Source organism: Narcine bancroftii, chromosome 14 (genome assembly GCF_036971445.1).
Source record: "Narcine bancroftii isolate sNarBan1 chromosome 14, sNarBan1.hap1, whole genome shotgun sequence".
NCBI lineage: Eukaryota > Metazoa > Chordata > Chondrichthyes > Torpediniformes > Narcinidae > Narcine > Narcine bancroftii.
Window position 1 is genome coordinate 2,327,855 of NC_091482.1, and position 22,831 is coordinate 2,350,685.

General features: G+C 52.5%; 2 protein-coding genes across 2 annotated transcripts in view; one reads left to right on the forward strand and one right to left on the reverse strand.

Annotated features, from left to right (window-relative positions):
- The window catches only part of LOC138749452 (bridge-like lipid transfer protein family member 2), a 65,057-nt gene that overhangs the window by 30,980 nt on the left and 11,246 nt on the right, over window positions 1-22,831 (forward strand). The window contains 16 exon segments of the mRNA XM_069910795.1: window positions 224-444; window positions 949-1,139; window positions 1,779-1,878; window positions 2,938-3,137; window positions 3,387-3,687; window positions 4,368-4,525; window positions 8,049-8,255; window positions 13,131-13,140; window positions 13,143-13,229; window positions 14,344-14,523; window positions 17,382-17,503; window positions 18,085-18,240; window positions 19,000-19,121; window positions 19,514-19,691; window positions 21,469-21,555; window positions 22,233-22,343. Coding sequence (XP_069766896.1) covers window positions 224-444; window positions 949-1,139; window positions 1,779-1,878; window positions 2,938-3,137; window positions 3,387-3,687; window positions 4,368-4,525; window positions 8,049-8,255; window positions 13,131-13,140; window positions 13,143-13,229; window positions 14,344-14,523; window positions 17,382-17,503; window positions 18,085-18,240; window positions 19,000-19,121; window positions 19,514-19,691; window positions 21,469-21,555; window positions 22,233-22,343 — 2,431 coding nt within the window.
- LOC138749471 (fibril-forming collagen alpha chain-like) lies at window positions 8,388-11,976 on the reverse strand (the record flags this gene model as incomplete). Its single annotated transcript, XM_069910844.1, has 3 exons — window positions 11,938-11,976; window positions 9,322-11,823; window positions 8,388-9,200 (listed from the first exon to the last, which is right to left on the reverse strand). Coding segments are annotated over exons 1-3 (3,354 nt in total), but the record flags the coding sequence as incomplete, so codon positions are not given.

A 22,831-nucleotide genomic window follows, 5' to 3' on the forward strand; every position in this document is an offset into this window, starting at 1 on the left:
ATTTGGATGATGAATAATAAAAGATGGTATTGATTTACCACCTAAAAGGCAAAAAAATGAAAGTGGCAGTACTGAAGGACAATGAAAGTCAGAGATGGTCAGTGGGTTTGTTTGAGCTCTTCCTTCCTGAAGCAAGGATGTAGTGTGGGTGGACATGTATTGTGCCGAGGTGTTGGGTTGGAGGGTGCCTTGCTGACTGGGCTGTATTTCATCTGCTCCCCAGGTACGATGACTGCTGCTTCCTTCACCTGCCTGACCTGCATCTTACCATTGGCCTCCAGTGGGTCTGCCTCGGGAACCCATTTGACCACCACAGCGTGGCACTCTGCTCCCCAGACAACCTGGAGCCCCTGACCAAGGGTGAGATCCACGATTCCTACAAACTCTTCCGATCCCGCAATCTCAACCTGTCTGTGATGATGAAGCTGGACGCCTCGGGCAGTGGTGAGTGTGCATGCAGAGTGAAGTGCTGTTCACACCAGTGAGAGTGTATGCAGAGTGAACTGTTTACACCAGTTAGACTGTGTGTACCAGACAGCTGTGTTTATATGTGTGAGTGAGTGTAAGGGAAGACAGTGTGTTTATATCTGTGTTTGAATGTGTAATAGAAGGCTGTGTGTTTACATCAGTGTGGGTGGGTGTGTAATGGAAGGCTATGTTGAGTGTACTTTTCACACTTTTTTAAAGAACATGCACTGGGAAGATTTAAGGTTTTCCAGTGTCCATTGGGAGAGCAGAGAGTCGAGGTGGGTGGAGGGGCAGTGGGTGGAGTGTTGGCCAAATGGGATCAAGGATTAGAAAGTTGGGGGCGAGTATGGGGAATGGAGGGGCATGGGGATCAGGGTTTAAGTGGGAGGGGGGCAGTTCCCTTCCCAACAGTGCTGGCGAATGCTGAGAGTTTGGAGAGGTTGCACCCTGTCATTCACCTATTCCCATCCTCCCTGACAGGGTGCACGGACTCGCGCATCCTATTGTACAGCAGCACCCTGCGCTGGATGCAAAACTTCTGGGCAACATGGACAACCGTTTCCAGACCCATCTGTCGGGGGAAACTCTTCCACAATCTGAAGCCAAGCAAGAAGAAGCTGAGCCAACACTACAAGCTGATGTCCTTCAACCCCGTCTTCCCTCAGTTACAGGTAGGGTTGCTCTTCCTGGGTCTCACTGCCCCTGCATGAGCACCTCCTCTCCACTGAGGAGACCAGAGGTCTGCTTGCGACTGGTGTGTTTCAAGGTGATCCAGTTTTCTCGGTTCTCCCATTTCCTGGCTTCTCTGAGTCCCCGAGTTTTCCAATCTCTGGACCTCCCTAGGAGCCACTCGGTGTCTCAAGGATATCCCAGCTCTCTACTTAACTCTGGAGAGTCAGATTTCCGTGGTCTCTGCGGGAGTTTCCCTGGGACTCTGCAGGAATTGCCTGGGTCAGTAGTTTCCCTGGATCTCTGCGGGGGTTTCCCTGGGTCTCTGCGGGAGTTTCCCTGGGTCTCTGCGGGAGTTTCCCTGGGTCTCTGTCGGAGATTCCCAGATCGCTGATGCGATTGCCCAGATTCCCTGGGAGATTCCCGGGTCTGTGTGAATTTCCCTCGGATGCTGCAGGAGTCTTCCAGTCTTGGCGAAATATCATGGGTCTCTGAGGGAGTCTCCCCCCACCCCTCATCCCCAACATGAGGCCCCTACCCCACATCCCCGCAAGATCTTCCTCCCCATCCCCCCTCACCTCCACACGTGTTTCTGTGACCATGCCGGTGACGATGGGATTCTCTGTGATTTTCCCCATCAGGTCCATTACTGGGCATCGTTTGCCCAGCAGCGAGGCATTGAAGTGCAGTGCTCCCAGGGGTACGTGTTCACCCAAGGGACCCAGAGGTTCATTCCCCAGGGTAAGCACCATATATTCGTGTTTTCTGTACCTGGCACCTGTCCTTCGTTACACACCACTCTCCACTCTCGACCTGCTGTCTCTACATCTTCAATGAGAAATATGGATGAGTTAGTGAGTCTGGCAGATGGAGTTCAATGTTGGTGCATGTGGAATGGAAAAGTAAAATAGTAAATGGGACTGCTGTATAAATGGTGAATTCAGCACGCTGTTGTGCAGAGAGACCTGGGAGTGCTTGTGCATGAATTGCAGCCCTCGATTTCCCCCTCGATCCCAGGTTCTTCCCCTCGCCCCCAGATTTCACCCCCAAACCAGAGACAACATACAACAGCCAATTTGCCCACTGTCCGTTGGAGGAAATCAGAGTGACTGAGCAGTGAGGAGATGTGCAGACAGTCACAGGGAGAGCATGCAAACTCCACTCAAGCAGCAATGGAGGTCGGGATGGAGCTCGGGTCGCTGGTGCTGTGAGGGAAGAGTACTATCTGCTGTGATGCCAAACTGCTACCATTTTTAAGTTTATTTGTCCCCTTCTGCCCAGTACAGTGAGATGGGTCCTTCTGCAAGCAGTCTAACAGGTCATCTCTAACACTTACACAACTGTGTAAAGAGCACAATTTACAGAGTGTAGAGTTACAATGAAAAGAAAGCCGGTGAGGGCACAGTCTCTCTTTAATCCTGTTGGTGGTGATTTCACATTCTTGAGCTTTCTCCCTGAGGGGAGGAGGGAGAAGAGAGTGTGTCTGGGGTGTGATGGGTCCTGCAGTGTGTTGACTGCCTTTCCTGGGCAGCGGGAGATGTACATGGACTCCGTGGAAGTGGAGGGAGGTTTGTGTGATGTTCACTTTATTCTGCAGCTTTTCCTCTTCTTCCTGGTCCCTTTCTCCCACCGCCACCTCCCACCCCCCCACCCCAATCTGCCAGTCCAGGCCCAGGGTCCCCGCTGTCCCTTTGTCCCCCCCCATGTATCAGCCCAGCCTCCAGCAGTTGGTTCCCCAGGCTCCCTGCTGACCCCCTGCCCCTTGCGGGAATCACTCATGGCCATGCCGTCCGTCCACAGGGGGCTCGGTGCTGCGTCGGCCCATCTCCGAATGGAACATCACGGAGATGTGTAGCGAGCTGAACCTGGTCACTGTCTACCTGATGGCATCGCCTGCGGACGAAAGCGCTGAGCAGCGGCTCGATGCCCAGGTCACCAAGACCCATCTGCTCAGCCTGTCCTCCCTCAGCTACCAGCGGCAAAGCCAGCGGCTAGATGAGGTACCCCAGCCAGTGGAGGGGAGCCAATCGGGGGAAGGGGGAGGTACGGGATAGATAACGAAACAAGACCCGGTGGGGGTGGATTAGAGCCCGGTGGGGTGGATCAGGGCCCAGTCGGGGTGGGTTAGGGCCCAGTGGGGGTTCTGAGTTGGGTCAGGCCCTGACGTGGATGGGTCAGGGCCCGGTGTGGGTGCTGGGGTGGATCAGGATCCGGTAGTGGGTTGTGTGTGACTAATTCTGCCCTGACAGGGTGTTTCCATGACGGAGAATAGAAATTACACCCACAAGCTATGCCTGGTCGACCTCCGGGCCTCATGGACACCGACAAATCGCACCGTAGCGTTTGGACTGTACGACGGCTACAAAAAGGCAGCAATGTTGAAGCGCAACCTTTCCACCGAGGCGTTGAAGGGGTTAAAGATCGACACGGAGCTGCAGTCCAAGAAGCCAAAACGGCCGCCTCCTGTCCCCACTCTCACCACACCTGAGGAGGAGCGCCCAGAGCAGAGACTCCCAGAGGGGCCGGCGAGCAGGGAAGCGGCGAGAGGAGGTGAGGACTCCCTGCTCCCCTCACTGCCCACGGCCGGTGGACAGTGGCCCCTCCACAAGGAGTCACCGGCATTCTCGGCGTGGGCTCTCCTAGCCCCGTGTTTGGGGAGCGATGGGGCAAATACTTCCCATGGGGCAGCCCCTGACACCCAAACGCTGTGAAATCCTGCCTGGAGGCCTGAGCACGGCAGCCCGGCAAGTAGTTCCCAGAGACCCCGGTTCAATGTGCATATTGCTCGTTCTCAGACAGGGAGGGGCAGGGATTTGGATGGGGGTTGGAGGGGAGATTGGGTGCACCTTCCCCGTTCCTCATGATCTCCCCTCCTTGTGTTTCCTCCCCCTCCTCTTTTCTCATGATATCCCCTTCCTCATGACCCACCTCTGCCCTCCTCACAATTCCCTCTCCCCTCCTCACGACATCCCCTCCCCTCCTCACGACATCCCCTCCCCTCCTCACGACATCCCCTCCCCTCCTCTCTACATCTCCTCCCCTCCTCACTCTGCCCCCTTGCTCCTCACTGCTCCCTCTCCCTCCTCATTGCTCCCTCCCTCCTCATTGCTCCCTCCCTCATTGCTCCCTCCCTCCTCATTGCTCTCTCCCTCCTCATTGCTCCCTCTCCCTCCTCACTCTGTCCCCCTCTCCCTCCTCTCTCTTCCCCCCCCCTCTCTCTCCTCACCCAGGTGCCTCGATGCTGCAGAAGCTGATTGAGGAAACGGACAGGTTTGTAGTTTTCACTGAGGAGGACTCCGGGGTGTGTGACCAATTGTACGGTATCACTGCCTGCCAAACCGATGACGTGAATAACCGCAACTGGCTGATCGAGTTGGTGAACTCCCAGGTGGGTTAAAGGTGTAGGAGATAAAAAAACGCACAAAATACTAGCTTGGCAGCTTAAAACAGAACAAGCTAAAAGAACGGTATTGACATCAAGGAAAAAGGACAAACAAATTACATATAACCCAACAGAAATCAAAGAAAACTTCAAGGAATTCTATGAGTAATTATACCGAACTGAGAACGAAGGGAAAGAAGACAAAATAGATGAGTTTCTAGCCAAATTTGAACTACCGAAATTGCAAGAAGAAGAGCAAAACAAATTGATAAAACCATTTGTAATAGAGGAAATACACAATATATTAAAAAAGCTACTGAACAATAAAACGCCTGGAGAGGACGGACTCCCAGTAAAATTCTATAAAACATTTAGAGAATTATTAATTCCTCCTCTCCTGGAAGTAATGAACCAGATTGAAGAAACACAAAACATGCCAGATTCATATAAAACAGCAATAATTACAGTAATACCAAAGACGGGGAAAGATCCACTAACACCAGCATCGTTTTGACCAATATCTCTACTTAACTCAGATTATAAGATAATAACAAAACTATTAGCAAACAGATTGGCTGACTGTGTACTAAAAATAGTAAAACTAGATCAAACTGGATTTATTAAGAAAAGACGAACAATGGACAATATCTGTAAGTCATTAACTTAATCCATGCAGTACAAGGAAATAAGACGCCAACAGTGGCGGTTGTTTTAGACGCAGAGAAAACCTTTGACAGGGTAGAATGGAATTATTTATTCAAAGTACTACAGAGGTTCAACCTACCAGAGAAATATATTAATTGGATTAAAGGGACCATTGGCGAAGGTGACAGTAAATGGATATATATCGAATCAATTTAAATTAAGCAGGTCAACTAGGCAGGGATGTCCACTATCTCCCTCACTGTTCGCTTTAGCTATAGAACCATTGGCAGAACTGATAAGAACAGAAAATAAAATAAAAGGGATAAAAATAAAAGAGAAGGAATATAAAATCAGTCTATTTGCAGATGACGTCATAGTATACTTAACAGAACCAGAATTATCAATAAAAGAATTACATAAGAAATTGAAGGAATAGGGAGAAGTATCGGGGTACAAGATCAATGCAAATAAAAATGAAGCGATGCTAATGAATAATGCGGATTTCACAAAGTTTAAGAAAGAATCACCATTTAAATGGCAAACACAAGCGATCCAATACCTAGGTATTGGACTAGATAATAATCTAGGCCATCTATACAAATTAAATTATCAGCCATTAATGAAGAAATTACAAGATGACTTAGAACATTGGAAATATTTACCACTAACACTGATAGGAAGGGTAAATTGCATTAAAATGAATATCTTCCCAAGGATACAATACCTATTTCAATCGTTTCCAATTCCCTTAACAGAGAAATTCTTCAATGAGCTAAAGAAAATAATAATGAAATTCTTATGGAAAGGGGGGGAAACCGAGGATAGCACTAGATAAATTAACAGAATGGTACAAACAAGGGGGCTTACAGCTAACAAACTTTAAGAATTATTATAGAGCAGCACAATTAAAATATCTATTATTAAACAAGGAAAAAACCAGATTGGACCAGGTTAGAGCTGGATAAAATAGGGGAGAAGATACCTGAACATATACTATATAAGTGGGATGAAAAGTTGGTGCAACATGGGAGTTCACCAGTACTGCACCATATGCTCAACATTTGGAAGAAGATTCACGTAGAAAGGAAAAAAAGACAAATGACCAACTACCAAAATTATTATTGACGCAAAATCAACTGATCCCTTTCACAATAGATAACCTTTCCTTTAGAGAATAGGAGAGAAAAGGGATCAAAAGAATAGAAAATTGTTTTTTGGGAAATAATTTATTATCTTTTGAACAAATGAAGTACAAATATGGAATAACTCACGGTACAATGTTTGCATATCACCAACTGAAAACCTACTTGAAGGACAAATTGGGATGCAGGCTGAGGTTGTGATTACAGACAGAATGATAATTAAAAGATTTATAACAAACATGTACATCAAGCTGCAAGAGAAAGAGAACGAGGAAATAAGCTGTAAACCCAAACAAAAGTGGGAACAAGATCTAAACATAAAAATAAAAAATGAAAAATGGGAAAAGCTATGCTCCGGAGCTATGAGAAATATAATAAACATGAGGTTACACAGGCTATACACCACACCCCAAAAGTTAAATAAATGGGATCCAACATTATCAGATAGATGTTTTCGCTGTAAGAAGGAAACGGGAACAACAGTACATGCAATTTGGGCATGTGAGAAAGTGGAAAAGTTTTGGGAAGATCTAAACCAGATATTAAATAAAATCACAAAAAGCAACATACCAAAAAACCCAGAGATCTTTCTTCTAAGTAATATGCACCCAACCCCAACCAACCAATTTTCCGCTGCAACTGTGTCTGCCTGTCCCGCATCGGACTTGTCAGCCACAAACGAGCCTGCAGCTGACGTGGACATTTTCCCCTCCATAAATCTTTGTCTGCGAAGCCAAAGAAAGAAAGAAAGAATAAGAAGTAAAGAACTAGGCCTCAAATTGGATGAAGCACAAAAAAAGATTTATTATGATAGCCTTCGCTGTAGCAAAAAAATGTATAATGTCAACCTGGAAATCAGAAGAGAGCCTGAGAATACAGCAATGGTACATAGAAATGAATAAATGTATTCCATTGGAAAAAATAACATAATTTAAAAAATAAAGTCACAGTATTTGAACAAATTTGGGAACCATACATGGAACACAACAGAGAGGGCCTACCGCAGACCTCCATCCTCTAAAATGATAGAATGAGAAGAAGACGAAATGAACTGACCCAGTGTGTAAAAGTAGATGACACAATTTTCTTATTTATTTTCATTGTGTGATAACATTGTTTAATGGGTTTATTGTATTGTACATGTTGAACGTTTAGTGGGTGAGGAGGGGGGAAAGGGGGAGAAAATGACACTGTATATTCGAGAGGGAAATATTTGTGTGTATTTTGGTTAATATGGTTCATAGTGTGAAAAATAAATTAAAAAATTTAAACCTAGCCACCCTCCATTACTCCGCTCTACCACAACACAGTCCCCCCCCCAACTTGCTCTCATTCATGCCTGACCCCTATGCATGCTCCGTGACACTTCTGGGTGCCCTCTGACCCCTTTGGCTGCCCCCTGACCCCTTTGGATGCCCCTTGACCCCTTGGGGTACCCCCATGATCCCTCTGCCTTGCCCTTCATGACCCCCTCTTTCTGCCCACTGATCCCTCCGTGCCCCACAACCCCTCTGGGGGCCCCCTGATCCCTCTGCATGCTCCCCGACCCCTCTGCCATGCCCCTAACCCCTCTCAGTGTGTTCTTTCCCCTCTGGGTGCTCCTTGATCCCTGGGAACCCCCAACCCCTCCCATGGTGTCCTGATCCCACTGGGTGCCCCCTGGCCCTTCCATGACCCTGACCCCTTTGGTTTTTCTCAACCCCTCTGCCGTGCTCCCTCTCACACTGGGCTCTCTCCTGCAGGTGATGCTGAGAGGAGCGGAAACAGTGGGCTGCGTGTTTGTGAGTGCTGCTAAGTCACAACTGATGCAATGTCTGCACCACCCAGCCTGGTACAGTGACACGCTGAAGCAGAAGGCCACTTGGACCTGCCAGCTGGACGGCATGCAGTACTTCGCCACCATGGAGACCAGCATAGCAGAGGAGGAAGAACGTCAGCTGTGGCTGGAGGTGATGCTGGAGGCACTCTCCCAGTTCCCAGCCTCCCCGAATCCCCTTTCTCCCCGAATCCCCTTTCTCCCCGAATCCCCTTTCTCCCCGATTCCCCTTTCTCCCCGATTCCCCTTTCTCCCCGATTCCCCTTTCTCCCCGATTCCCCTTTCTCCCCGATTCCCCTTTCTCCCCGATTCCCCTTTCTCCCCGAATCCCCTTTCTCCCCGATTCCCCTTTCTCCCCGAATCCCCTTTCTCCCCGAATCCCCTTTCTCCCCGAATCCCATTTCTCCCCGAATCCCCTTTCTCCCCGAATCCCCTTTCTCCCCGAATCTCCTTTCTCCCCGAATCCCTTTCTCCCCGAATCCCCTTTCTCCCCGAATCCCCTTTCTCCCCGAATCCCCTTTCTCCCCGAATCCCCTTTCTCCCCGAATCCCCTTTCTCCCCGAATCCCCTTTCTCCCCGAATCCCCTTTCTCCCCGAATCCCCTTTCTCCCCGAATCCCCTTTCTCCCCGAATCCCCTTTCTCCCCGAATCCCCTTTCTCCCCGAATCCCCTTTCTCCCCGAATCCCCTTTCTCCCCGAATCCCCTTTCTCCCGAATCCCCTTTCTCCCCGAATCCCCTTTCTCCCCGAATCCCCTTTCTCCCCGAATCCCCCTTTCTCCCCGAATCCCCTTTCTCCCCGAATCCCCTTTCTCCCGAATCCCCTTTCTCCCCGAATCCCCTTTCTCCCCGAATCCCCTTTCTCCCCAATCCCCTTTCTCCCCCGAATCCCCTTTCTCCCCGAATCCCCTTTCTCCCCGAATCCCCTTTCTCCCCGAATCCCCTTTCTCCCCGAATCCCCTTTCTCCCCGAATCCCCTTTCTCCCCGAATTCCCCTTTCTCCCGAATCCCCTTTCTCCCCGAATCCCCTTTCTCCCCCGAATCCCCTTTCTCCCCGAATCCCCTTTCTCCCCGAATCCCCTTTCTCCCCGAATCCCCTTTTCTCCCCGAATCCCCTTTCTCCCCGAATCCCCTTTCTCCCCGAATCCCCTTTCTCCCCGAATCCCCTTTCTCCCCGAATCCCCTTTCTCCCCGAATCCCCTTTCTCCCCCGAATCCCCTTTCTCCCCGAATCCCCTTTCTCCCCGAATCCCCTTTCTCCCCGAATCCCTTTCTCCCCGAATCCCCTTTCTCCCCGAATCCCCTTTCCTCCCCGAATCCCCTTTCTCCCCGAATCCCCTTTCTCCCGAATCCCCTTTCTCCCCGAATCCCCTTTCTCCCCGAATCCCCTTTCTCCCCGAATCCCCTTTCTCCCCGAATCCCCTTTCTCCCGAATCCCCTTTCTCCCCGAATCCCCTTTCTCCCCGAATCCCCTTTCTCCCCGAATCCCCTTTCTCCCCGAATCCCCTTTCTCCCCGAATCCCCTTTCTCCCCGAATCCCCTTTCTCCCCGAATCCCCTTTCTCCCCGAATCCCCTTTCTCCCCGAATCCCCTTTCTCCCCGAATCCCCTTTCTCCCCGAATCCCCTTTCTCCCGAATCCCCTTTCTCCCCGAATCCCCCTTTCTCCCCGAATCCCCTTTCTCCCCGAATCCCCTTTCTCCCCGAATCCCCTTTCTCCCCGAATCCCCTTTCTCCCCCGAATCCCCTTTCTCCCCGAATCCCCTTTCTCCCCGAATCCCCTTTCTCCCCGAATCCCCTTCTCCCCGAATCCCCTTTCTCCCCGAATCCCCTTTCTCCCCGAATCCCCTTTCTCCCCGAATCCCCTTTCTCCCCGAATCCCCTTTCTCCCCGAATCCCCTTTCTCCCCGAATCCCCCTTTCTCCCCGAATCCCCTTTCTCCCCGAATCCCCCTTCTCCCCGAAATCCCCCCTCTCCCCGAATCCCCTTTCTCCCCGAATCCCCTTTCTCCCGAATCCCCTTTCTCCCCGAATCCCCTTTCTCCCCCGAATCCCCTTTCTCCCCGAATCCCTTTCTCCCGAATCCCCTCCTCCCCGAATCCCCCCTCCCCGAATCCCCCTCTCCGAATCCCCCCTCTCCCCGAATCCCTTCCCCGAATCCCCTTCTCCCCGAATCCCCCTCTCCCCGAATCCCCCTCTCCCCGAATCCCCCCTCTCCCCGAATCCCCCTCTCCCCGAATCCCCCCTCTCCCCGAATCCCCCCTCTCCCCGAATCCCCCCTCTCCCCGAATCCCCCCTCTCCCCGAATCCCCCCTCTCCCCGAATCCCCCCTCTCCCCGAATCCCCCCTCTCCCCGAATCCCCCTCTCCCCGAATCCCCCCTCTCCCCGAATCCCCCTCTCCCCGAATCCCCCCTCTCCCCGAATCCCCCCTCTCCCCCGAATCCCCCCTCCCCTTCCCCCCCCTCCCCGAATCCCCCCTCTCCCCGAATCCCCCTCTCCCCGAATCCCCCCTCTCCCCGAATCCCCCTCTCCCCGAATCCCCTCTCCCGAATCTCCCCGAATCCCCCCTCTCCCCCGAATCCCCCCTCTCCGAATCCCCCTCTCCCGAATCCCCCCTCTCCCCGAATCCCCTCTCCCCGAATCCCTCTCCCGAATCCCCCCTCTCCCCGATCCCCCTCCCCCCGAATCCCCCCTTCCCCGAATCCCCCCTCTCCCCGAATCCCCCCTCTCCCCGAATCCCCCTCTCCCCGAATCCCCCCTCTCCCGAATCCCCCCTCTCCCCGAATCCCCCTCTCCCCGAATCCCCCCTCTCCCCGAATCCCCCTCTCCCCGAATCCCCCTCTCCCCGAATCCCCCCTCTCCCCGAATCCCCCCTCTCCCCGAATCCCCCCTCTCCCCGAATCCCCCCTCTCCCGAATCCCCCCTCTTCCCCGAATCCCCCCTCTCCCCGAATCCCCCCTCTCCCCGAATCCCCCCTCTCCCCGAATCCCCCTCTCCCCGAATCCCCCCTCTCCCCGAATCCCCCCTCTCCCCGAATCCCCCCTCTCCCCGAATCCCCCTCTCCCCGAATCCCCCCTCTCCCCGATCTCCCCGAATCCCCCCTCTCCCCGAATCCCCCCTCTCCCCGAATCCCCCTCTCCCGAATCCCCCTCTCCCCGAATCCCCCTCTCCCCGAATCCCCCTCTCCCGAATCCCCCTCTCCCCGAATCCCCCCTCCCCCCGAATCCCCCCTTCCCCGAATCCCCCCTCTCCCCGAATCCCCCCTCTCCCCGAATCCCCCCTTCTCCCCGAATCCCCCTCTCCCCGAATCCCCCTCTCCCCCGAATCCCCCCTCTCCCCGAATCCCCCTCTCCCCGAATCCCCCCCCTCTCCCCGAATCCCCCCTCTCCCGAATCCCCCCTCTCCCCGAATCCCCCTCTCCCCGAATCCCCCCTCTCTCCCCGAATCCCCCCTCTCCCCGAATCCCCCCTCTCCCCGAATCCCCTCTCCCGAATCCCCCTCCCCGAATCCCCCCTCTCCCCGAATCCCCCTCTCCCCGAATCCCCTCTCCCGAATCCCCCTCTCCCGAATCCCCCCTCTCCCCGAATCCCCCCTCTCCCGAATCCCCCCTCTCCCCGAATCCCCCTCTCCCCGAATCCCCCCTCTCCCCGATCCCCCTCTCCCCGAATCCCCTCTCCCCGAATCCCCCCTCTCCCGAATCCCCCCTCTACCCATAACCCCTCCCTCTCCCCATACCCCCCTCCCCCGTATTTTACCCTCTCTCATCCCCTCTTCTAGTTCCCCTCTCTCCAGCCCCCGGTCCCCCATCCTGCTCCCTGACTCTGGTTAAGGCCTCCTCTCTCTTCTGACTTCCTGCCATACCACAGACATTCTAATTGCCCAGCCCCACTTTCACTACAGAAACTATTCCGTGAAACACCTGGGGTCACATCATTGTGAAAGGAGCTGGTGCAACTTGTTGTCAAGTTCAAGGTCGTCCTTTTGTGTACCGAGGTGCTGTGTGAAAGTTTGTTTTGTGAGCAGTTGAGCAAGTCAACCCACACGTAGTACAGCAGAGAAATTACAGTGCAGTTAACAGAGAGATTAGTTGGAACAGAGCAAAGGGCAGCAGTGTCAGTGTCAATTCATTCAGGAGTCTGATCACAATGGGAAACCGTCCCTTGAATCTGGCTGTGCGTGATATCTCCTTCCCAACGGTAGTGTGTCCATGGTGGAATTAGTCTTTTAATACATCGGCTGCTTTCCTGAGGCAGCAGATTTCAGATTTCAGATATTGAGAGAGTACATACAAGACATCACATTGAACCCTTAGATTCCTTTTCCTGTGGCCCAGGCTGAATCACCGCTAATTGGTAAAGCAAAAAAAAATGTACACAACGAACATGTGTAAACAAATAGTAAATGAAACTGACTGTGATATGGAGAGAGAAAAGAAATCAATAAAGTGCACAAGTCAGAGTCCTAAAGGAATCCCTGATTGAGCTTGTTGTAGAGGAGTCTGATGGTGGAGGGGGAGCAGCTGTTCCTGAACCTGGTGGTGCGAGTCTTGTGGCACTGACACCTCTTTCATGATGGCAGCAGCGAGAACGGAGCGTGTGCTGGGTGATGTGGATCTATGATGATTGCTGCTGCTCTCCAATGGCAGCGTTCCCTGTATATGTTCTCAATAATGGGGAAGGTTTTGCCTGTGATGCACTGGGCTGTGTCCACTAGCTTATGCTGGGTTTTACACTCAGGAGAATTATTGGTGTCCCCATAACAACCAGAAGTTGTAGATGGAGTCAATCGAGTCGAGGGAAGGTTTGTGTGATGGTCTGAGCCACATTCACAGTTCTTGGGTTGCTGTTCTGACAGCTCCAAGTGACTGCAGCCTTATGGTGAACCTTTTCCTCTCCTCCCCAGTAGGAGGGCACCATTGGAGGGGAACGTACCCCTGGCTGAAAGGCGTTTGGAATAAATCCGCCTTTTATTTTTGTTCCCGGTGAGTGACCTGCTGTTTAATTCCCAATTCAGGTGAAGAACATCGAGAACATCGCTGCCGGAACCTGGACTCTGTGGCGGAATTGATGGAAAGTGGCCAGGCTGTTGGGGGCATGGTCAGCACCACAACGGGTGAGAGGCCCCGAGGGGTGGGGGGGGTGAGAGTCTGGTGGTGGGGGGGGGGGGGGAGTCTGGTGGTGGTGGGGGGGGGGGGGTCGTAGGCACACTGCCTGCCTCTTCCAGAACCTACATACATCTTCCTGCTCACTTTACACAGTAAACCTCACCTTCACCCCCAACCCACTGGCCCCTGGGGTAACTCCACTCCCTTCTCGGCCAAGGCAGAATCCCACCGACTGGCAAAGATCAGGCAGACTCTGCCAGTCATACGCTGAGGCCGTGGCAGTGACGGCAGTGCCATCAGGTCCAGGTCCCCCCAGTACTCTGATGGATGGGTTAATAGTGAAAGAACGTAGGGCGTCCTACCCCTAAATATTGTAAATCCCTCAAATTGTTGCCTACTCCTGCCCTGGGAGTGTGTGAAGGGACAGTGCAGAGGGAGCTTTACTCTGTGTCTGACCCTGGGAGTGTGTGATGGGACATGTGCAGAGGGAGCTTCACCCTGTGTCTGACCCCAGGAGAGTGTGAAGGGACGGTGGGGAGGGAGCTTCACCCTGTGTCTGACCCCGGAGAGTGGGAAGGGACGGTATGGAGGGAGCTTCACTCTGTGTATGACCCCAGGTGTGTGTGATAAGACATCGTGGAAGGAGCTTCACTCTGTGTATGACCCCGGGAGTGTGTTATGGGGCGGAGTGGAGGGAGCTTCACTCTGTGTCTGACCCCGGGAGTGTGTTATGGGGCGGAGTGGAGGGAGCTTCACTCTGTGTCTGACCCCGGGAGTGTGTTATGGGGCGGAGTGGAGGGAGCTTCACTCTGTGTCTGACCTCGGGAGTGTGTGATGGGGCGGAGTGGAGGGAGCTTCACCCTGTGTCTGACCCCGGGAGTGTGTGATGGGGCGGAGTGGAGGGAGCTTCACTCTGGGTCTGACCCGGAGTGGAGGGAGCTTCACTCTGGGTCTGACCCCGGGAGTGTGTTATGGGGCGGAGTGGAGGGAGTTTCACTGTTTCTCGCATGTTGTGCATGGGAAGCAATGACCGGTTCCTACAGACTGTTGCCTAATGAATGTTTTGTTGGAATTGGCAGCCATACAGACAATGATTTGTCTGGTTGGTTTCTCTCCCCACAGACTGGAACCTCCCTGCTCAAGGCTATGAGACCCAGCAGGTGCAAAGGATCATCTCCCGCTGTAACTGCCGTATGTTCTATGTCAGTTACAGCCATGATATTGAGCCTGAGCTGGCAGCGCAGATCAAACCGACTGTGATCCACCAGGACCAGAAGGAGGACCTGCTGAAGAAGCAGAACGGTGGGTTTGAGGCGAGCTTTTGGTGCCTTGGTGAGAGATGGTCCACTTGGAGAGTGACCTTGGACCTGGTGTGACAGGCACAGATTAGCGGCCTGGAGTGAGGTTCGAGCTTCCCTGCTCCACCTGCACTTAGAGGGGTGAATTGATTGTGGGACCAGGCAGCAGGTTTGGAGGAGTTCATACAGGAACCACGCAGAATGGTGCAGGGACGAAAAGTGGAGCAACAGCTGACCTGTGGGTCGATGTTTAGGGCCAGAACCCCTCCTCAAGACTGGGAGCAGGACATTTTTTTAAAATATATAGTAACATTTTAAATAGACATTAAATTTTTTCTCACAAACACAACCAACAAAAACAAAACAGTCCCGCCCTCCCCCTTACATAAAATATATGTTAAGTATATCACGTACAGTTGGGGAAATTACGTTTCTGTATTTATATTAGTTACTTTTATACCCTTTTTTGTTCCTTTTTAATAGTGTATCTGGGCCCCTGTTTGTTCAGGTTGTCCTGACCATTTTTCTCTTCCTTGACCCCCTGAGTTCCCCGGCAGGCTGTTTCTGCTGCAGATTCCAGTAGGTGCACTCTCCTGCCTTGGAAAGGTGAGCAAGCCCTGGAGGAGAGGCCAACAGCCCTTCTGGAAGGTGGCGATGAGCAAGGCAGCTGCAGCTCCTTGGAGTCATGGCTGTTTGGTGCCCACTCCCTTTCTGCGCTGTCGGTCTGCGATTGATCGGAACAGGTGTCGTGGCTTCATGTCCGGTGGACCCTGCTCAGAGATCCAGTATCTCATGAGCTCAGCCTGCATGTTTCACTCCTTCCCACCACGGGCATTGTAAACCTCATTGCTCACTCACAGGCTTGAGAAAATAGGAGGGATGATGGCCATTCAGCTTGTCAACCCTCCCTACCATTCACCCTGATCATGGTAAATTTAAATCGTACATTTTGTTAATTTTTAAAAAATGTATTTACACCTTGATAGAAGCTAATACCAGGCATTTAACCCCATGCCACCCAATTACACCTAAATTGACCTCCACTCCATACATTTTGAAGGGTGGGAAAAAAAACTGGAGCATCTGGAGGAAACCCAAGCAGAACGTACAAACTCCTCACAGACAGCACCAGATGCGAACCTGGATTGCTGCACTATTACAGCATTACGGTAACCATCCCGCCCACGAATCCGTGCTGGCATCAACTCTCCTTTTGGCCCAGCTCCCCTCAAACCTGCTCCTCAATCTATCAAATATTTATCCATCTCCACCTTAAACACACCCAGTTATACGACTTCTCCCACCTTCACCTGGGTGAGAGGGGAAGAATTCAAGAGATTTTCCCTCTTTCCTACCCCAGGAAGAAATTTCAGCGCATCTGTTTTAAATGCTTGATCCCTCCCAGCAGTGGAAACATCTCAATATCCAATGAAGCATGGAAGTCTGCAGGCTCTGTGATTGAGTAAAAAACAAAAATCCTGGGGGAGCTCACCAGGTCTGGCAGCGTCCATAGGAAGTGAAGTTATACATTGTGTAAAAGTCGAGTTTGTAGACCATTTTTTAATGTTAAGCTTCTGGAGTTGACCATTACATGGATACTACTTTGAGTGGTGAGTACCTGTGTTGTTTGAGGCTTGGGAGCTCCAATGGGCTCGAGTCAAAAATAGTGGGGGGGGGGGTTTGACTTTAACACAGTATCAACTTTTACACGAGTATGTGTGACATTTTGGGCCCGAGCCACTCTTCAAGGCAAGAGAAGGGTCAAATCCGAAACGTAGGTTATATATCTTTACCTCCTATGCACGCTGCGATCCCTGCTGAGCTCTTCCAGGATCTCTGTGTTTTTACATCTCAATATCCAACCTGTCAAATCCCCTACCAAGAATATTATGGTGTTCTCTTTGAATAAGGTTGCTAAAATTGTGTAGAATATTCCAGGTGTGGACTCAATGCCCTGTCCAACTGGATCAAAACCCCCTTGTTCGAGTTAGGGTTACTCTCTATCAGCCTGAAAACTTTTTCTCCGGAGAAAATGAGGTGAAGTTTCATTTGAGTTGTCACAGAGAAATTTCCCCTTGTGGGTAAGGCAGAACCGAAGGCTATAAGAATACATACTACACAAGTCTCAGGGTTCAACTGGTACCATTCATTCCACATCTCAGATCAAGTTCACAACATTCTTAGGTGGGGGAGGGGGGGGGCCAGTGATCAGCCAGATTTCATAGTCCAATGACGGAGGTAGGAAGAATGAATGAGGAGGTCCTACAAGAAGAGTTCAGGGTGTTGGGCACTAGGTGGAAGAAGGGTTGTGATCTCAGGATTACATCCTGTCCCACGTGCTGGAGAGGTTAGAAATGGGAGGATGATGCAGCTTCACACGTGGCTGGAGACATGGTGTAGGAGAGGGGGGCTTCAGGTTTCTAGTTCACTGGGCTCTGTTCCAGGGAAGGTGGAATCTACTCACGGGACGATGCCTCTGAACTGGATGAGGATTAATATTCTTGTGGTAGGTTTGTTGTTCTGGTCCCGACAGGAACCAGAATGTTAGAGCAGTTAGTGAGAAGTAGGAGGATGTTGGTCCAAACATATTTTAAATGTTGTGATTAGTTTATATAACCTAGCTTTGTAAAGCCAATCTTGATTGGTTCATCAACAAAGATGACCTTGTTAAAAGCTGCTGTACGGCCGTTAGGTTCAGCGTTGAACGTGCTCAATCACTGGATCACTCATTCTGGCAGGGAATGCCAGCCTTGCCTTGGGCAGGGAGGTGATGGCAACACGGGAGAGGGCTGGATGGGCTCTGGGAGTGGGAAGTGTGTTTCACACCAGCTGCTTTTCTCTCTGACCGCAATCCACACCCAGGTGCCGTGGACACATTCACTTTGATCCACCAAGAACTAGAGATATCCACCAACCCTGTGCAGTATGCCATGATCCTGGATATCGTCAACAACCTCCTCCTGCTTGTTGAACCAAAACGCAAAGTAAGTTTGCAGAGCGATGAACAGTTCTGGGATCACTCACAGCTGAATGAGGGACAGACGTGTGTGGTACCCGTCCCCCAGAGGGCGTCAATGTGCCTGAGGGATTGGTGAAGGGTTGATGAGGGTGGGGGGGCGTTGTTGAAGGGGTGGTGAGGAGGTTTAAGGGGGCGGTGATTTTGAGTGGTCAGGGTGAGAGGGTAGTGAGGGGGGCTAGTATGAGGGCTTGGTGTGAGGAGTGAGGAGGGTGGGGTGGTATGAGGGACTGGGGTGAGGGAGGTAAAGAGGGTGGTGAGGATGGTGAGGGATCGAGGGTCAGTGGTTGGGGAGCAGCAAGGTTTCAGTAAAGGGTGGTGAGGAGTTAGTGATTGGAATGGTGAGGGGGACAGTGACAGATCAGTGAGGGGGTGGTGAGGGCCGTGATTGGGAATGGTGAAGGGCTGGTAGTTGGGAATGGGGAGGATTCAGTGAGAAAGGACGGGACGATGAGGGGGTGGAATGAGGAGCTGGTCTGGGGTTCAGTGAGGGGGCAGTGTTTGAGAAGTTGTTGAGAGCCCTTTACTGCTGACACCCTCCCTCCACAGGAGCACAGCGAACGGAAACAGCGTGTCCGCTTCCAGCTGGAGATCTCCAGCAACCCAGAGGAGCAGCGCAGCAGCATCCTGCATCTGCAGGATGCTGTCAGGATGCATGTGATCCGCATCCGGCAGCTAGAGAAACAGATCTACCTAATTGTCAAGGTAACCGACCCCCTCCCTACCCCGTCACAGCTTGCAGTACAAGTGGGTATGTTACTGGGCACAGCACAGGAATCTGGTCGGGTACGTGCTGGGAATTGATCATCCTGGCCTATTCACTTGGCCTGAAGCCTGGGTCTAGGGTGCATTTTGTGGGGTTAGGAGGGATGTCCCCAAGTCACCAGCCCAGGAAGCAAAAGAGTCATTGACTGGTGGAGAAACTTTTCCCACTGGAGATGTACTGAGATCTCTTGGGTGCGGGAGCTGGAAGGGGTTACAGAGACAGGGAGGGGTGTAGGGGTCCAAAGGGAGTTACAGAGATGGGGAGAGGTGTGGGGATGAGGGAGGTGGGAAGGAGCATTAGGATTGCGTGTTTGAGAACGTGAAAGGTGGGACCTTTCTCATTTGTATCAGGTCCCTTTATCCTGATCCTGTCCTACCCACCTCTTTGGGCTGTCTGGACCCTGCACCCTCCCCCACGCACCCTGCAGCCTTCCCGGGGGAGAACACACACTATTCTAAGATCCAACCTCTCACATAAAATACCCATGATGTTGTGGGGTTCCTTCACCAACCATCTTTCGCTGCCCCTCCCATGGCACGGGGCTCCCTCGCTGCCCCTTCCCACGGTGCGGGGCTCCCTCTCTCCTCCCCTTCCATGGCGCAGGGTGCCTTCGATCGCTGCCTCTCCCGTGCTGCAGGACCCCCTCCTGTTGTGGAGGGAGGAGTTTATCGTGCTGTGATTTTTGCGTCCGGCCCCAGTCACTGCAGGATGACAGTCGGAGCACCATGCTGCTGAACCAGAGCCATGACCTGCAGACCCGGCTGAACCAGGAGAAGACCGATCTCCAGGCCAAGAGCGAGGAGCTGAACATTCTCATCAGGCACGTGTGGCATCCGCTACCCACCACCTCGCTGCACTGTCCCATTGCATGGTCGCTTTCCCTGTTCCCCTGACATGGCCCCACGTCATTCCTCTTGCATGTTGCAGTTCAGCTCTGCGTGGCCCATGGATCCAAAATACATAAGTGCTTGCCCCATTGATCTCCCATCTGAGCTCATCTCGTCTGCCTGCATTTCCTATCCTTTCCCATCTGTGGGCCTGACCCAGAGACCTCAGCCTGACAATGTGGATTCTGCCTCACCCCGCAACCTCTTCCTGACACCGCGTCTGATCCCCGCGACATCCGCCTGGTGCTGTGACCTCACCTGACCCCACAACCTCTATCAGAGCCCTGCGACCTCTGCCTGACTCCATTGATCTCGTGTCTTGCAGATGTTTTAAGGACTTCCAACTGCAGCGGGCCAACAAGCTGGTTCTCCGCAAGCAGGAGGACGTAAGCGTGGCACGTCGCACCGAGGTTTACTTTGCCCAGGCCCGCTGGCGCCTTACTGAGGAGGATGGGCAGCTGGGCATCGCCGAACTGGAGCTGCAACACTTTCTTTACAGCAAGGTGCGGGGGTCTGGGGAGATAGAGGAGCGTCAGGTTTCCGCCTGGGGGGAATGGGGGGTTCCTCCTGGTGGATGCGGGGTCCACTAGGTGTCCGGCTGGCAGCTGTGCATTGCCAAGTTGGAGCTGCAATAGTTTCTCAACAGCAAGTGGATGTCATTGGAGCATGACCGGGGGTCACCGGAGTGAGCGGGATCTGGAGTGACCAGGGGTCCTAGGGAGTGTGCGGGATCTGGGGGGACACTGGGGAGTGAGCGGGATCTGGAGTGACCAGGGGTCCTAGGGAGTGAGCAGGATCTGGGGGGACACAGGGGAGTGACCGGGAGTCCCAGGGAGTGATCAGAATGGCATATTTTGAATCTGTAATTTAGACCTACATTAATTAACTAACTCATCTAAGATCTAACTGAGATCTAAAGTTCACTGGGATACACAATTAACTAAGACTAGTAACCATGATAAAATGTGCCCACCAGTGCGGATGAGAGGGATTCAGGCGTAGTTCTGGGGACCCACCCTTGCCTGATGCAGGAATGTTGATGCTTCATGAGAATCGCTCTGCTCAGAGGGAGCTGGTCAGAGCCGCTTTCTATGGTCTGGCACCAGTCAGTTCCTCAAGCTGCAGGGCGAGAGAATTTCAACCTGTAACCCCATTTACTAGCACTGTGTGCAAGGCTCCTTTGGATACTTCCTTAATGTCAGGCGCAGGAGCAGATTTTGGCCATTTTGGCCCATTGAGGCTGTACTGCCATTCAAAAGCACGGCTGGTGTATTTTTCCTCTCAGCCCCAAGTTGACAATGTTCTGGAGTCACAGAGTTCCAGATCCTCCCTGGCCTCTGGCTAAAAGCAATTCTTCCGCCGTTTGCCTCGAACCCTCCTTCCTGACCTTACCCTAAACTGTGGACACCTCTCCTCTGGGAAAGGGTTCCTACCATCTCCGCTATCTAGACTGAGTATTCACTTCCTCCTTCGGCCTCTTCTGCTCCAATGAAAACAAACCTGTCCTCGCCTGACACAAACACATCCTAAACCTCTCCGGTCCAAACACATCCTTACCACACTGTGGTAAGCACAACTGTACACAGTCCTCCAGCGGTGGCCTCACCAATGCCTCATGACAGTGGAGTAGAGAGTTAAAAGAAAACCAGGCAAGCGTTCTACAGTCAAAACTCACTTCTCTAACTTCTCCCCATGTCCCGCAATCCGATAATCTAATTACACGAGCTCGAATCCCACTCTGTGCAGCTTGGGATTTGCTTTTGGTAAATGAGATACTTCAGATTCAAAAAAACAGAGCAGAATGAGGCCATTCAGCCCATTTGAATCCTGGCTGATGTGTTTTTCCTCTCAACCCTGTTTTCCTGTGTCCTCCCCATAATCTCTGACACCCTTACTAATCAAGAATCTATCAACATCTGCTTTAAATAGACTCAAGGTCTTGGCCATGACAACCGTCTGTGGCAGTGAATTCCACAGATTCACCACCCCCTGGCTGAAGAACTTTTTCTGCATCTCTGTTCTAAAGAGATGTGCTTTTACTCTGAGGCTGTGCCCTCTGGTCCCGGACTCTCCCACCATTGGAAACGTCTCCATGTCCACTCTGTCTAACCCCTGTCAATGTTGGGTAGGTTTCAATGAGATTGTCCCCCCCATCGATTACAGGCCCCACAGTCTCCCATGGACCCGGGAAAACCAGCGCAATCTGTCCAATCCCCAGAACAAACTCCTCCAAACTAGATGCTTCCTCAGGGATTAAATGTTGCTTCTTGCTGCCAACAGGTGAATAAATCGGACGACACAGCAGAACATCTATTGGAGCTGGGCTCCTTCACAATGAACAACCTGCTCCCAAACTCCCTGTACAAGGTAAGTAGCAACTCCTGTTCTTACACTCTGCACCATGTCTCCCAGGCAGTGGAGAACTCCCTAACTGCCACCCCCCCACGGCACAGAGCTCCCTCACCGCCCCTCCCACAGCGCGGAGCTCCCTCATCACCCCTCCCATGGCGTGGAGCTCCCTCACCGCCCCTCCCACGGCGCAGAGCTCCCTCACCGCCCCTCCCACAGTGCAGAGCTCCCTCACCGCCCCTCCCATGGCGCGGAGCTCCCTCACCGCCCCTCCCACAGCGCGAAGCTCCCTCACCACCCCTCCCACAGCGCAGAGCTCCCTCACCACCCCTCCCACAGCACGGAGCTCCCTCACCACCCCTCCCACAGCGCAGAGCTCCCTCACCACCCATCCCACAGCGCGAAGCTCCCTCACCACCCCTCCCACAGCGCAGAGCTCCCTCACCACCCCTCCCACGGCGTGGAGCTCCCTCACTGCCCCTTCCACAGTGTGGAGCTTTCAATAAATGTATCTAAACGGATACTGCAAAATTAAATCAAATTTGTCTGCCTTTCCTATATCCGTGCTGAGTCTGGCCAATCCTATTTGTACCATCCAACCACATCCGGAGCAGTGGGTTCCAGTATTTTCCTCACAATCAGGGATGGAGCACCCCTTGCATTTGTCTCGTGTGTAATGTTTGGGCTTTACTCAGGTGGTGTTACGGCCCCAGAATCCCTCACAGTCTGCCCGCCAGCTCGCTCTCAGGATCTTCAGCAAGGTCCGGCCCCCCGTGGGTGGGATCTCCGTGAAGGAACACTTCGAGGTAAGCTCCGATCCATCTTCATCCAGACAGCTGACAGCCCTCAACATCCACAGAGAGGGCCTGGAGCTGCTCCCAGCAGATTTCCCCCTAATCACTCCGTGCTCATACCCTGCCACCTTCAACATTACCAGCGTGGTTCCATGAACCTATTACAGTTTCTCTCCCACCATCCTCTCACTAGCAAGATAACTGATCTCTCCCTGTACTATGTATGGGTTGATGAGCTAGACTGCTTGCAAAGGCAACTTTCTCACTGCTCCTCGGTGCATGGGACAATAAATTTGGGCTCATGCACTAACAGATTGAGACCACCTGCAAATTGGAAGAACAACATTTCTTACTCCGTCTGGGCACCTTCCAACTGGATTGTATTAACATCGACTTCTCTGATTTCTGATTTCTCCCCCCCCCACCTCCACACTCATCTTCTTTCCCCATCTCCTTCCCTCTAGTTCTCTCTCCCCCCCCCCCCTTTCCCTCTGTCTCCT